Source organism: Ipomoea nil, unplaced genomic scaffold (assembly GCF_001879475.1).
Source record: "Ipomoea nil cultivar Tokyo-kokei standard unplaced genomic scaffold, Asagao_1.1 scaffold2403, whole genome shotgun sequence".
Taxonomy (NCBI): Eukaryota; Viridiplantae; Streptophyta; class Magnoliopsida; order Solanales; family Convolvulaceae; genus Ipomoea; species Ipomoea nil.
The window spans coordinates 1,625,929-1,639,513 of NW_017618831.1; the positions used below are offsets into that span (position 1 = coordinate 1,625,929).

General features: G+C 36.6%; 2 protein-coding genes across 5 annotated transcripts; both read left to right on the forward strand.

Annotated features, from left to right (window-relative positions):
* The first annotated feature begins 327 nt into the window (after positions 1 to 327).
* LOC109152331 lies at positions 328 to 4,833 on the forward strand. Of its 4 annotated transcripts, none has more exons than XM_019299960.1 (8): positions 328 to 664; positions 1,890 to 2,030; positions 2,157 to 2,262; positions 2,539 to 2,721; positions 2,808 to 3,416; positions 3,511 to 3,582; positions 3,661 to 3,724; positions 4,451 to 4,833. In XM_019299960.1, exons 2-7 carry the CDS (start codon positions 1,983 to 1,985, stop codon positions 3,720 to 3,722), a joined length of 1,080 nt encoding a protein of 359 aa, XP_019155505.1. In that variant the 5' UTR covers positions 328 to 664; positions 1,890 to 1,982; the 3' UTR covers positions 3,723 to 3,724; positions 4,451 to 4,833. The 4 variants fall into 4 exon arrangements, with proteins under 4 accessions (XP_019155505.1, XP_019155503.1, XP_019155504.1 ...); XM_019299958.1 differs by having other exon boundaries at positions 329 to 664; positions 3,661 to 3,729; XM_019299959.1 differs by having other exon boundaries at positions 329 to 664; positions 1,899 to 2,030; positions 3,661 to 3,729.
* Positions 4,834 to 9,922: 5,089 nt separating this feature from the next.
* Positions 9,923 to 13,143, forward strand: LOC109152332 (mitochondrial dicarboxylate/tricarboxylate transporter DTC). The gene is made up of 6 exons (XM_019299962.1): positions 9,923 to 10,158; positions 10,537 to 10,620; positions 10,916 to 10,977; positions 11,455 to 11,816; positions 12,450 to 12,664; positions 12,749 to 13,143. Exons 1-6 carry the CDS (start codon positions 10,039 to 10,041, stop codon positions 12,803 to 12,805), a joined length of 900 nt encoding a protein of 299 aa, XP_019155507.1. The 5' UTR covers positions 9,923 to 10,038; the 3' UTR covers positions 12,806 to 13,143.
* Positions 13,144 to 13,585: the final 442 nt, after the last annotated feature.

The window sequence follows — 13,585 nt, forward strand, 5'->3', positions numbered from 1 at the left end:
ACGCTTGACGTGAAATGGGTCCACAAAAATTTTCAACACATAACACGTTGAGAATTGAATTTATAACTTTACGATTATTAATTAATATTCAACAATTTGACCAATTTAAGAACAATTTGACCAATTTAACTGAGTTTTTCTCTCAAAGATTGAACTCTCAATTCTAAGAGCCCTCTATACCCTGACCCGATAGAGTATTCTTACCTCAAAGGCTGAATCCCAACCCTAAGGGCCCCACACTCCGACCCGATAGAGTATTCTACCCATACTTTTGGTATATATTTGTGATTGTTAGTCCACTAAAGAGGGGAACCGGAGAAAAAGGGGAGAAAAGGGGAGGAATACAAGTGGGATTACAGGAGTGAAAAGCATGAGACAGTTGAGAGGATGTGATGTATGTGGACAACGCAGGAACCTTAAACAAATGCCACGCCACCACCACAGTTTTAGCTTTCCCTTTCTTAAATAAAAAGAAGTTGATTTGAATCCAAACATCCCTTCTCTCTTCTCTTCTCTCCCCCAAAACCGAAACTGCAATTCTTGCTTTCAACCCAAATTCTCTCTCTCTCTCTCTCTCACTCCTCACTCCTCACTCCTCAGGACTCCTAAAAGCTCCAACCTTTTTCACTCCCAACCAACTTCTATGCTCCAAGACAACAATCAGGTGACCTTTATCCTTGCCCATTTTTTTACCCCAGTTTTTGTTGGGATTCTATGTGTAAGTAATGGGAATTTTGAGTTTGAATTTGAAAAGGGGTTCTGGGTTTTTGTTTTCTTCACATATTAGTTGATGATCATGGGTTTTCAGATTCTGTATGATCATGTTAGTCCTATACTCTCAGTGGAATTCCTTGCCCTTAGCTTTCTTCTATGCTGTGTCAATAGAGATGAGTGTTAACAAAAAAAAAAAAGTGTGCTTAAATGTATTTGTCACCTGGGATTCCTGGGAATAGCTGAATTTGATGTCTTTAATGTTAGTGGTGGCAGTTAAAATGATGTATTGAAGCATGCTATGTTTTTCATTTTCTGCATAGTTTGGTAAAATTAAGGTTTTTATCAACAAGAATTCCTATCATGGGAACCTTTGAATTGATGATTGAACTTAAGGAATTGCTTTGGCTTCCCATTTGTGGCTTTTGGTTATAGCAAAGATGAAATAGTGATCTTTTAAGATGGAATATTTGCTAATCTTGGTGAGATTTATGATAGTTATATAAGATGAATTAGGCTTTACTATGTTGTTTTCAAGAATCATTTTCTTTTAACACTTTAGGGTGTGCTAAGAGTAGGGGCAGTAATATAAGATTAGGTTGCTCGCTAGTTTGGACCAAATGTGGAATGTTTAAGGTTATTGCTGTCGGGATTAAGGTATAACGTTGGGAAGCTCGGTGTATATAAGCAGTACGGGTTGTCTGGGCTTTTTAATTGTGGTTAGCCTATAGGCCTCGGAGCTAGGAGGAATTGAGCTGAAAAATCATCAGAATCCCTGAAAAGAGATTTGTTTGATGATGTGTGTTTCCTATTTTTGTCCAAACATTTTCTAAACGACTAAAATCAGAGCTTTTTTCTTCACTGAGTAAATAATAGCATCGAGCTTTGAAGACTGATGTTGCTGTCTTCTTTCGAACTTTTTTGGTAAATCTCGTTGTAAGGTTTTTGTGTTTTGTGTTCTTATATTTGCATTTAACTAACAACCCCTTAGGACCACTATAATATGTTGCATTCATTTCATGTCATAATCATATTTAAGCTCGCACATTTCTCTGCTCCTTTCTTTCCCAAATGCCCATCCTTTTTGGTATCTAATATTCTAATAGCCGCTTTATTCATTTTCCTCTTTAATAAATTGATTTTCCTCTTTAATAAATTGATGTAAAGCGCTCTTCTAGTGATTTCAGAATCTATTAGCAGACGAACAGTTCAAACTCGAGACATTCTTAAATCATAGTTTGTATCATCGATAACTTGGGGCGGGCTCAGACATGTCAGGTGGAGAATCTCGAAAAATTTCGTGTGAAGATTTACAAATGGTAAGGTTTTTTTTTTTTTTTTGGCCGATCAAAAACTGCGTTTTCTTGAGTTTCGAGGTTCGGATTGGCATGTAGTGCTGTATATTCTCGTGATTATTCTCTAGACTTATGAATTTGTTTCTGCAGGTGCAAAATCGTATAGAGCGGTGTCTTCAGAATTACATGAGTCGGGAAGAAGTTGTTAATACTCTCCTCGTTAGGGACAATATCGAGCCGAGATTTACTCAACTTAGTATGTTGTCTATTTTTCAATGCAGTCCAGCTTCAGTTATCACGTTATATTTATGAGATTTTGTATCACTGGAGAATGAGATCTCTCCTTTAAGACTGTTTTAGCAGGTTATATTTACGAGATTTTTAGAACTTTTTCATGTCATCCATTAAAGCTAAAAATGAGAAACTAAGATAATTTTTCTGTATTTTTGTTTTTTTCGTGTCTCGTGTTTCCCCATATTGGTTTTATTGTTGATAATCCGTTCTAACTTCTAACTACCCGGTTCTTATCCAGTTTGGCAAAATCTTGTGGAACAAAACCAGGAATTTTTCGAGGCATATTTCCAGTATTTGATGCTCAAGGATCAGATTTTGAAGTTCAATGAGTTGCTTTCGAAACAAGCGACATTAATGCGTCAATCGGGACTGACCGCAATTGCGTCTTTACCTGTGTCTAATGGCTCTCATATTTCACCGAGTAAGTTTTATGGTTTTTTTTTTTCTCTCGATAAGTTCTATAGATTAACGGTAACTTTCTCACACTCATGTGTCCTCTTGTGGCAGTATATCGAAACTCGAGATGCCATATTGCAGACAACGTTGGAGCTTCGACGAATCCCGAGGAGATGCAGAGTTCTGTCCCGACCAATTTGCCTACGGCCTATGGTAGTTGCGGGCCTTGCGGCTCGACTCTTCACCCTTGCATACAACCGGTGGGTAATATGTCTGCTCAAAACGGGAATAAGGTTGAGGTTAATCCAAACATGTTGTTGGCTCAACCCTCGAGCATGGGAATGGCTCAAAACGGGAATAAGGTTGATGTTAATCCAAACATGTTATTAGCTCAAAGCGTGGGAATGACTCAAAACGGGAATAAGGTTGATGTTAATCCAAACATGTTGTTGGCTCAACCCTCGAACGTGGGGATGACATCAGCAATGAACGGGAATTTGATCAAGTTGGAGCCTAGCTATGACAACCGATCTCCTTTCGATTTCGGCACGCACGGAAATTTGTTCGAATCCTGTTCTGCCATGGGCGATACTCCTACGTCATTCAGTAGCGTCGAGTCTAATACGCAACACCATTGCGATGCTCTCTACGATGGTGACTCATCTTGGATACGTCAAACCTTCGGTTTTGACTTGGCAGCCGACTTCTCTAATAGTTCGGGTGTGTCAATCAAACGCGAAGTAAATTTACTAAGGCTAGAATTTGCGTGCTTGAAATTTCGGCTAATCGTAGTTGCCTTTCCTTACCGTTTCAGATCTACTAGAGAACTCCTATAATAGGCCTCCTTTTCTCGCCAACAATACCGGCAACTTGCTCGATTCCAACGGTAGGTGATCGATGCCTCCCTCGTTTGCTTCTCATTGTCCTTGCAGGATTACTCACATTTTCTTCTCTTGCATGTTAGGGAATATCGAGCAGTTCAACAATTCATCGGGCTTGAGATACGAAGGTTTCAGCAGTGATTGATCGTACGGTACCCTCTATGTCTCTATACCTTTATAAATTGTATGTACACATAAGCTCGTTTGTCTCTTCGGGCATCTGGTGCAGTTCCAGCAATATGCCAATATATGTCATTTAAAAGCACAAACGTATAGAATAGTAAGGAAATAAATCGGAGAGATGGTGGAGGGTAGGTAGGTAGGGGTATCAAAGCGGGCTGAAATCCACAGGCCAACTCTGAATCACCCTGTGGTGGAGCGGGTTAGGGCTGAAATTTTTCAGCCCGCGTTGGGGATTAACATTATGGCCTATTCCCCTCACCATATTGACCCGCTAGCCCACGAGGTGTCCTAAGCAAACCCTAACTGTAGGAGGCACTTTTAAGCCCGTACCATATTCAGACTAATCCCCACAAGAGGGATACCTTTAGGCACCTTTGCCAATTTAGGGGCAAAGTGCTCGCCAGATTAGTTTTTCCACACAAGAGGGGGTTCGAACTCCCGATCTCTCTTAAGGTACAAAAGTGCACGGCCGCTCACGCCAACCAATGTTTTGCTTTATGATTGTTTAGGCGGGAAAGTTTTGGTTATCACGACCTACTAGTATTCGATACCATCTCTCGAGTATACATTCCCGCAAAAACTTTACAACATAAACTGAAGCCTCCCGAGGCTATATAGTATGGGGGGGCATGCCATATTGCCATCGTCATATCTCCCCGTCACCATTTTCCCCCGTTTTTCTTGTTGCAGATTGGCAGCGTGCTCCTAGTTCGAGTTCCTGTCAATCCTAGAAGGATCGAGGATCAACGATAATTCGCTCTTAGGAATCGTGGGAAATTCGCGCAAAAAGCTGTAAATGACAGCATGAGATGCAGCTGTGTATCATAATCCTATGCCCATTGAAGGCTTTTTTTAGCTTAGAGATTGAGTTGACAGAGGCTGGTAGATAGGTGCAATAGATACAATGCAAGTTTATCGTCTGTAATAAAGTCTAAGGCTGCTTTCCATATTTTGATTTTGATGTTTTTAATGTTAGTGTTTGGGGATATGATGTTGCAGTTAACCTTACTTGTACTTCCCATACTTTCTCTTTCATTTCCTTCTTCATATCAATTATTATATTTTTATTTTTGGGTGATCCAGTTAGTAGCTGAGGGTGTGTATGAGATAGATCCAGTTCTGTATAATAGCGTGTCAACTATACATGATAGGTAAATTGTACTGGGAAGATTGTGTAATAAATGAATTCATGATTTTTTAGTATGAAAATTATGTTTCACCTACTTGACTATTTTTTTCGGGTCAATTATAATATTTTTGTCATGTTAGGTATGGGAATGTACAATGCTTGCCTTGTCACAATAGCTATGTCATATTGGCATGAATATAGTTTGTGTACAAGATACAAGTAGGTTGTTGGGAACATGCTTTGATGGTCCATTTGAGATGATTGTTTTTAATGTTTATATTTAGAGAATAAAATTTTTATAGGGTTTCGTTTTTATTAAAGGATAACTGATCTAATATGTTAAGATTATGTGTTGTGCGTAACAACTTAGTCTGCGATAATAGTAATGAAAGGAGAAAGGATAAAACGCTTCAACAACAAGGCGATTCTTCCAATTAGATTGTTTCGTTTAATTAATCATTTACAAGACAAACACTATTTAAAAGGCCTTGAAACTAATAAAGGAAAAGAGACTAGGTATGTCCTCCTCCATCATTTAAGAAAATTCTCAAAGAACTCGACCTTGTAACATTACAACTGGAAAAATTGATTTTTCTTTTATATTATTATTTTCTCAACTTACTGAAACACAAAGAGCAAATACCGCCTTTACTGAAGCTCAAACTCACAACCTTCCAAATAAAAATTCAATCCGAGTACCATTAGGCCACATAGTCCAAGTTATTATTATTGTTTGTTTAAATGTATAATTGTATAATTATTTTAAGAAACCCAGCACTATTCATTTAATCTTAGTACTTGTGGGTTCAAAACTTCACAAGTATGTAAATCAAATTTGTCAACACTTTCTGAATTTCTGTCACACGGGGTCTTTTTAGTGCAACTTACTTTTTATGTGTAATTTACAGACTATTATATAGAAATACAGTTTACTCAGTGCACACCATCAAATAATGAGTGCAAGTCTTTATAATGCCTCATCATCAAAAAAAATTCCAAATTTAATTTAAAAAAAAAATCAACGAATGATGTGACATTGTGATGGTAACAATTAAATAATATTTTTTTACATTCTTAGTTCATTACTAAGGATTAATTGTTCTGTGGAAAGTTTGTTGCATGTGGACCTCATAGTGTTTTACAAACCAAAATGAAATCACAACCATTAACAACTCTATTTATTTCATGATGTGACAACACGCTTTTTTTTTTTCTTTTTTTTTTTTAGGTGAAAGCCGCATCAATTTTTTTTAAAAAAAAAAATTTAATTACGAAAAAAGTCTGTAACAGCTACTTTTTTTTTTTTTTTTTTGAAAATCTGTAACAGCTACTTAAAAGTGCATAAATCATATATATCAATCCTTGATTAGAATAAGACTCGAACCTATAACTATTCGTTTAGAATGATAACAAATGATGACATCAAATTACAAGGTAATTGACTTTAAAACAGATGTTTATATATTTTTCATTTATATGTACTAAAAAACCATGTGTTTATATATTTTAATGTTAAAATTAAAACCATATTTTATAGCTTTGAAATCAAACAAATTCAGCTATTGGATTCTCCCCATGGACCATACTTTATTATTACATTTAATTGTGCCCCTACAATTAATTTAAAAATAAAAAATAAAAATAAAAATAAAGTTTAGTCATAGCCTCCACTAGACTTTGGAATTTGCCACTTTGGGCCTCCACTACCCCTCTTGACTCATCACAATCAACTTTAACCAGCCGCTATTTTTTATTTATTTAGAGTATCCACACTTGTGCATATTGTGGGGAGGTTTCAGCATTAATTTTTCCCTACATGAGATAATAGCTAGTGTGGAGGGGAGATAATTGAAAAATAATTGTCCTGCAAATGTGAGGATATTGTCAGAAAAAAAAAAAAAAAAAAAAAAAAAAAAAAAGAAGGAAGGCTGTGCGCGTTCGCGCACAGCCTTGGGCAAAAGCCGGGCGCGTGCAGCGCACGCGCCCGAAGGCGCGTCAGTCGGCGCGCCTGACGCGTCTGATTATTATTATTATTTTTTTTTTTAATTTTTTTTTTGTTTTGTTTTTTCTTTTTTTTTTTCTCTCTCCTCCCACACTCTCTTTCCTAATCACTCTTACATTATACCCTCATTCTCCCCAACCAATGTGGATGCTCTTAGTCTGTTTACATTTTATATCTCTTAGAGCATCCACATTTGTGGATAATAGGGAGATATTTCAGAATGAATTCTCTCTACCCAAGATAATAATTAATGTGGGGAAGAGATAATGTGAGAAATAATTGGTCTGCAAATGAAGAGATAATGCAGAAATGGTGGGACCCACCGTCACCAGTGCGCGCGCCCGTCAGGCGCGCCTGACAGTTTGAATGTTTTTTTTTTTTTTTAATTTAATTTTCTTTTTTTTTTCTCTCCCCTCCCATCTTCTCTTTCCTAATCACTCTTACATTATCCCCCTATTCTCCCCAACAAATGTGGATGCTCTTAAATTCATAAATCTATTTTTTAAATTTATAAATAATTCGGTGAACATAATCATGACGACAATAACAAAAAACGGTTATGGATGTTGATTGATAACAACTGTAAGGGTATTTCCGGAAATGAGCATGCCGTATTCGATTGTTTCATGGGTTAGTAAGCTGCGATTCTCGTAAGGCGCACGCATTGAACAATTTAACTATTTTAATGTTATAATTGCATGAACTACCTTTGATGCCCCTAAAAGTCGATTAATTTTACATCGAAAATGGGTGGATGAATCGATATGAGTACAAAGAGTCAATATCACCTCTACTGCTCGTATTTATGACCTCTCATTTAGGCATGGGTTGCAAAAATCGCACATAAGTGCTAGGCGACGCCCGATCGCGTCGAGAAACACCGAAATCGGCCTTCTCCCCGGCCGGGCGCCTAGGCGGTCAAGGCGGCCGAACTTTTTTTTTTTTTTTTTTTTTTTTTTTTTTGTAAATAACCCCTAAAAAAAATTTAAAAAAATCGGGCGCCTAAGAGGCGTCTAGCGTTTTTTTCAACACTACATTTAAGAGAATCACTTCATGCTAATAAAACACAAAGTGATTGATTATTAGTAGGACTGTTAACGAACCGAACATAAACGAACGGAGGTTGTTCGTGTTCGTTTGTTAAGGAATTTGGAGTGTTCGTGTTCGTTTGTTAAGGTTTTTGAAAATCCTGTTCGTGTTCGTTAACGTTCGCGAACGTGTTTGTTAATGTTTGTGAACACGTACGTTAACGTTAACAAACACGTTCACAAACATGTTCATTAACAATCACGTTCACGAACATATTCATTGACGTTCATGGACACTTAATAAACAAATACCTGCATATGTTCATGATCACAATTCGCTCGTGAATAATAAATAATATACGTTCACGAACAATAGTCAAACAAACAACACAACTACAAAACTAATATAATATAATATAATATAATATATATGTTTGTGAACATGTTCACGAACATTATTAAACAAACACAAACGAGTTTGTTCACGAATATTAGTAAACGAACACAATCGAGCTTGTTCACGATCTCTTAGCAAACGAGCTTACAACTGTTCAAGCTCTGTTCGTTTATTAACCGAGCTCTAAATTTTGTTTGTTAATGTTCGTTTACCTTAACAGACGAACATAAACGAACGCTTAACGAACACAAACACGTGTAGTTTGGCGAAAGCTCTGTTCGATAACACCTCTAATTATTAGCATCTTTTTAATCAAATTTATTGCATATAATTTGTTTAATATATATATATATATATATATATATATATATATATATATATATATATTTTTTTTTTTTTTTTTTTTTTTTTTTTTTTTTGTATAAGTTACGAATTATTACACATAAATATAATTTATTTAAAAATAATTATTACATATTTCTCTCGTGATTAAAAAATTCAATTAAATTTACAACGAAATATCTCGTGAATCAGCCGCCAAAGTTACAGCCTTGGAGGGATTAAAAATTATGGTGTCACGCCAAGATTGACTGTTGAATAAGGTGAAATTACCGGTTTGCCCCTTTGTGCTCAACCAATCCTCAAAGGAGTCATGACAAGCATGCTTGAGAAAATGATGGAATGCCGCTAGCAAATTCTTTGGTTCAAGATTTGAGAATGCATCTACACAAGTAATGGTGTAGGATTTTGGTCGGAAAATATATATAATTTAAATCAAACAAGACAATAAATGATAAGATTTAGTTATAATAAAGTTACGATGATAGAATCAATCAGTGATTTATTTCTTATACTGTTAATGATATGTTTATTTTGATGATTGAACTATGCTTAATAGATAATTGATCAGTATTTTTTTTTTTTTTTGCAACGTATTTAGCATGTACTCCTCACTAGGGCCATGCCCTTGGTGCTAGGCTAATAACATTTATCAAATTGATTCTTGTAAGTCGTAAGTCACTATTTGAGAACTAATCCAAAATACTTCATTTAGTATTCAATACTAACTTACAATGTCTTTAGATCATATTCAACATAAGTTACTAAGACTTGCGTTAGATCTAGATTTGAAATTTCATCTTTTCTTTTTTTTTTCTGATATAAATAAGGTGTAATGGTGTATGATGAAATTAAAACATTATAGCCATATTAAATCAAAATTCTCAAGAAGAAAAAGAAGGACAAATATTAAGCCAGCTATAATTTCAACTAATAAATTGTCTTGAATGATTTATATTATATGAAACGTTGCAAACTTGACAATTTCTGTTTGAGAGCAAAATGAGGATGAAATAGTTAGAATAACGACATTAAACCGATAAGATCGAAGCAGTTAAATTGCTCTCAACTGATATTTTACAATTTCTCTAATCACTTTTTCTTTCAAGTTATTCATCGTTCTAACTTCTAACCGCTCTAATCTCTCCGACCAAAAGTGGTAGGGTTGTAAATACGTGCAAATCAAGGGGCCAAAAGAGGATTTTAGTGCTGTCCGCACGCCTTAACACCTACCACCTTGGGACGCCATCACCGTCTCGGCCACCCTGTAACCACTGATCACTGCGTGTATATATAGATTCTCCCTTTTTGCTTTGTTTCCCTCGAGCTTTCTCTTTCTCTCTCTTCTCGCATTCTCAGCTGTTTCTTGGAATCTCAGGAAGAATGGGAGAGGAGAAGCCCAAGCCCGTCGCCGCCGTCTGGCCCACCGTGAAGCCCTTTGTTAATGGCGGTTGCTCCGGCATGCTCGCCACCTGCGTCATTCAACCCATCGACATGGTCAAGGTATTTATTGCACTTCACGGATCGCTTTGCTGTTACAGTTATGATCCCCCCAAAAAAAAAGTTATCTTGATTTGTTTGAGAAATGTTTCATTGGAAGACTCTTCAGATGATCAGATCTCAGATCATCCTTAAAAAAAAAAAAACATTTTGGAGTTTTGGGTTTTAGATATTTTTGGATCAAATCATGTAGAAATTTTAGGGCAGGCATCTTCTGGGCATTTCTAGCATTGGAAGTTCATAAAGCTTAGATCTTGTCATGGAACTGTTGGGTTTTACTTGTTAGTATTTTTGTGTTGATTGCATTAGCTACTGTGTAAAAATGATGCCTTTTTGAAAGACTGAATGTTCGTTTTTCTTTTTCTTGTTTTTGATTGGTAGGTGAGAATCCAATTGGGCCAGGGATCAGCTGGCGAGGTCACCAAGAATATGCTTAAAAATGAGGGCTTTGGTGCCTTTTACAAGGTTTGTATCTATGGTGCCTTTTACAAGAATATGCTCAGTGTTCCTTAGATCTAAGGATGTTCTAAGAATCATTAGTCAGAATTAAGGTAACATAAGCATGCTGGAGAATGGAGAATGTCATTAGATCATTAGATGTTTATACTAGATAACTTTTAGATTGATTATGCATGTTCAAGTGATTTGATTAGTATAATGCCACAGTTTATGTGTCTGATTGCCTCGTTTCTCACCGTGTTTGTGTCCGATATTTGTGTTGCTTATGTTTAACATCAATTGTCAATGTCCTGTTCAACAGGGTTTGTCTGCTGGGCTTCTTAGACAGGCTACTTATACAACTGCCCGTCTTGGATCATTCAGGTGAAATTTTTTGTTAATTAGAATTTGAATTTCATGATCAAGAATCGTAATAACAGGGAACCTATATTACTAAGATCTTCCAAAACTCCCGATAATTGAAGCATGTGCTCCATCTCAACTAAAAACCTAAGCTGATGGTTGGATTGCACATTAATGGCTATATGCCCACGACTTTTTGTCTGGCTCTGATACCAAATTGAAGCATGTGTTCCATCTCAACTAAAAGCCTAAGTCGATAGTTGGATTGCACATTAATAGCTATATGCCCAACAATGAGTCTTGCTTTGATTGTTTGCCTCTTTAGCTTTCTACCCCCTTCATCTGTCTTGTGTCTGTAAATATGAAAATCTGATTTTGTGATTATCAAATCATGGCAATAGATTTGCTGTTATTCTTCCAGTTTTCCATCTGATAGGAGATCGATTGATTGATTTTTTCCCCCTTTTTGTTTGCTTATTTGGTGGCTTTTTATGATAGAATTTTGACGACCAAGGCTATTGAAGCCAATGACGGGAAGCCATTGCCTCTATATCAGAAGGCGCTGTGTGGGCTGACTGCGGGGGCGATTGGAGCCTGTGTGGGCAGTCCCGCTGATTTGGCACTCATCCGTATGCAGGCGGATGCCACCTTACCCGCCGCCCAGCGACGTAACTACACAAATGCCTTCCATGCGCTGTCCCGCATTGTTGCTGATGAAGGAGTTTTAGCCCTTTGGAAGGGCGCTGGCCCGACTGTAGTGAGGGCAATGGCGCTTAACATGGGAATGCTCGCCTCTTATGACCAAAGTGTTGAGTTTTGTCGGGATTCTCTTGGCATGGGAGAGACTGCCACAGTTGTAGGTAAGATAGCTTCTCCCGTCTATAAGATATAATATACTCCCTCAATCCCATTTTGTTTGTCTGATTCGGTTAACGAGGCTTGACGGGAGTTATTTTTAATTCAATTTTTCATAATGTTAAGTTTAGTATTAGTATATAAAATTTATATATTTAGAAACTACATTAAAAGTACTATTAAGTACAAAAAATCAAATTTAAAAATAATTAAAAATTACTAAAGAAAATAAGCAATGAAGAAAGAGGTGGTTTGACCAATGAATAATAAACATGACAGAAAAAATGGGACAGAGGGACTACCATTTAGATGTCAAAGTTGTGATACTTGTATCGTTATAAAGTAAATGTCATGTATCAATGTTTGGTTTTTGTTTACCTATTTACCTTAGATATGCTTTACATGTTTAAATTTGTTAAGGAGTCCCACATTGAAAAAAAAGAGAAGAAACATATGAGTTTATAAGGACATGGGTTAGACTAGCGAATTGATTGGATTCCGTCTTTTACTGTGGTTTGGCTGTGTGCATTATAGTCCACTTGAGTGATCCTTTCATTTTAACATAACATGGTATCAGAGCAGCCAATAAGAACGTTTTGTTTTAGCTTCAGTAATAAGATTCCCGTTTTTCTTTCCAGGGGCTAGTGCAGTATCCGGATTCTTCGCTGCTGCTTGCAGCTTACCGTTTGACTACGTGAAGACACAAATCCAGAAGATGCAACCAGATGCCGCTGGGAAATATCCCTACACCGGTTCCGTTGACTGTGCTATGCAAACCCTCAAGGCGGGAGGGCCTTTTAAGTTTTACACTGGATTCCCCGTATACTGTGTTAGAATTGCTCCTCATGTCATGGTATTCTACTCTTCCCCTCGAACTAGCTATCCCGCTTTTCACATTCCCCTCTCTCTAAGCATCGCGTTTTTTTTGCTTTTGCAGTTGACATGGATATTCCTCAACCAAATCCAGAAGGCCCAGAAGAACCTCGGGTTGTAGATCCCCCGTGGCAAAGAAAGATCACCCGAGTCGAGCCATGCCGTGATAATAACATTGGCCGCGACATGTTAGTTTTTTTTTTTTTTTGGGTAATTTTACACTATTACAGCAAAGGGACTGCTTCAAGATTCTTGAACTGGATCATTTTTCTAGATTGATTTTATGAACTTTTAGGGGTAGGGAGGTGGAATTTTTTGCATTTTCCCAAGGATTACTTGCTGAAATTTTCCAGAGAATTTTTTTAGGAAAATAATTGATGTACTACTATTCTAAAGTGTGGTTGTAGGCTCACTGTTTTCTCTGCATCAATAAGCAACTTGTGCTTTTATTTGCTCTTTGTATCCTTTTTTATGTGTTTTTTTCAAGGTTGTGCAATACGCTAGATGCTAGTCGGGTGCCAAAACCGCCTAGCGCCTAGGCAGAAGACACAAAAAAAGTTGTGCCTGTGTATTTTATATATATATATATATATATATATATATATATATATGTGTGTGTGTGTGTGTGGATTTTCATGCAATAAAGTTTTCGACACGTATTGTTGGACCATATCTTTTTATATTCTCTTCTAATAGTTAAAAACTTAATGTGGAGGTTATCTGACATTTCCTTGAAAAAGTTACATAACTTGAATCAAATATGAGAATCTTATATTACCAAGCAAATATAACATTGGTTATCTTATATAACCTAAACTAAATGCCCCCAATGTTACTTGTTTGTTATCTTCTAAGTATACATATTATTTTCCTAAATGAAATATTGTGTAGGTAATTAGAG

What these genes read in the sequence shown, in the direction of transcription:
- LOC109152331 (XM_019299960.1), top strand. Translation starts at nt 1,983, where the DNA reads ATGTCAGGTGGAGAATCTCGAAAAATTTCGTGTGAAGATTTACAAATG. An exon ending in CGACTTCTCTAATAGTTCGG is followed by an intron (nt 3,417 to 3,510) that starts GTGTGTCAATCA and finishes TTACCGTTTCAG; the next exon opens with ATCTACTAGAGAACTCCTAT. An exon ending in CAACTTGCTCGATTCCAACG is followed by an intron (nt 3,583 to 3,660) that starts GTAGGTGATCGA and finishes CTTGCATGTTAG; the next exon opens with GGAATATCGAGCAGTTCAAC.
- LOC109152332 (XM_019299962.1), top strand. Translation starts at nt 10,039, where the DNA reads ATGGGAGAGGAGAAGCCCAAGCCCGTCGCCGCCGTCTGGCCCACCGTG. An exon ending in GCCCGTCTTGGATCATTCAG is followed by an intron (nt 10,978 to 11,454) that starts GTGAAATTTTTT and finishes TTTTTATGATAG; the next exon opens with AATTTTGACGACCAAGGCTA. An exon ending in AGAGACTGCCACAGTTGTAG is followed by an intron (nt 11,817 to 12,449) that starts GTAAGATAGCTT and finishes TTTTCTTTCCAG; the next exon opens with GGGCTAGTGCAGTATCCGGA.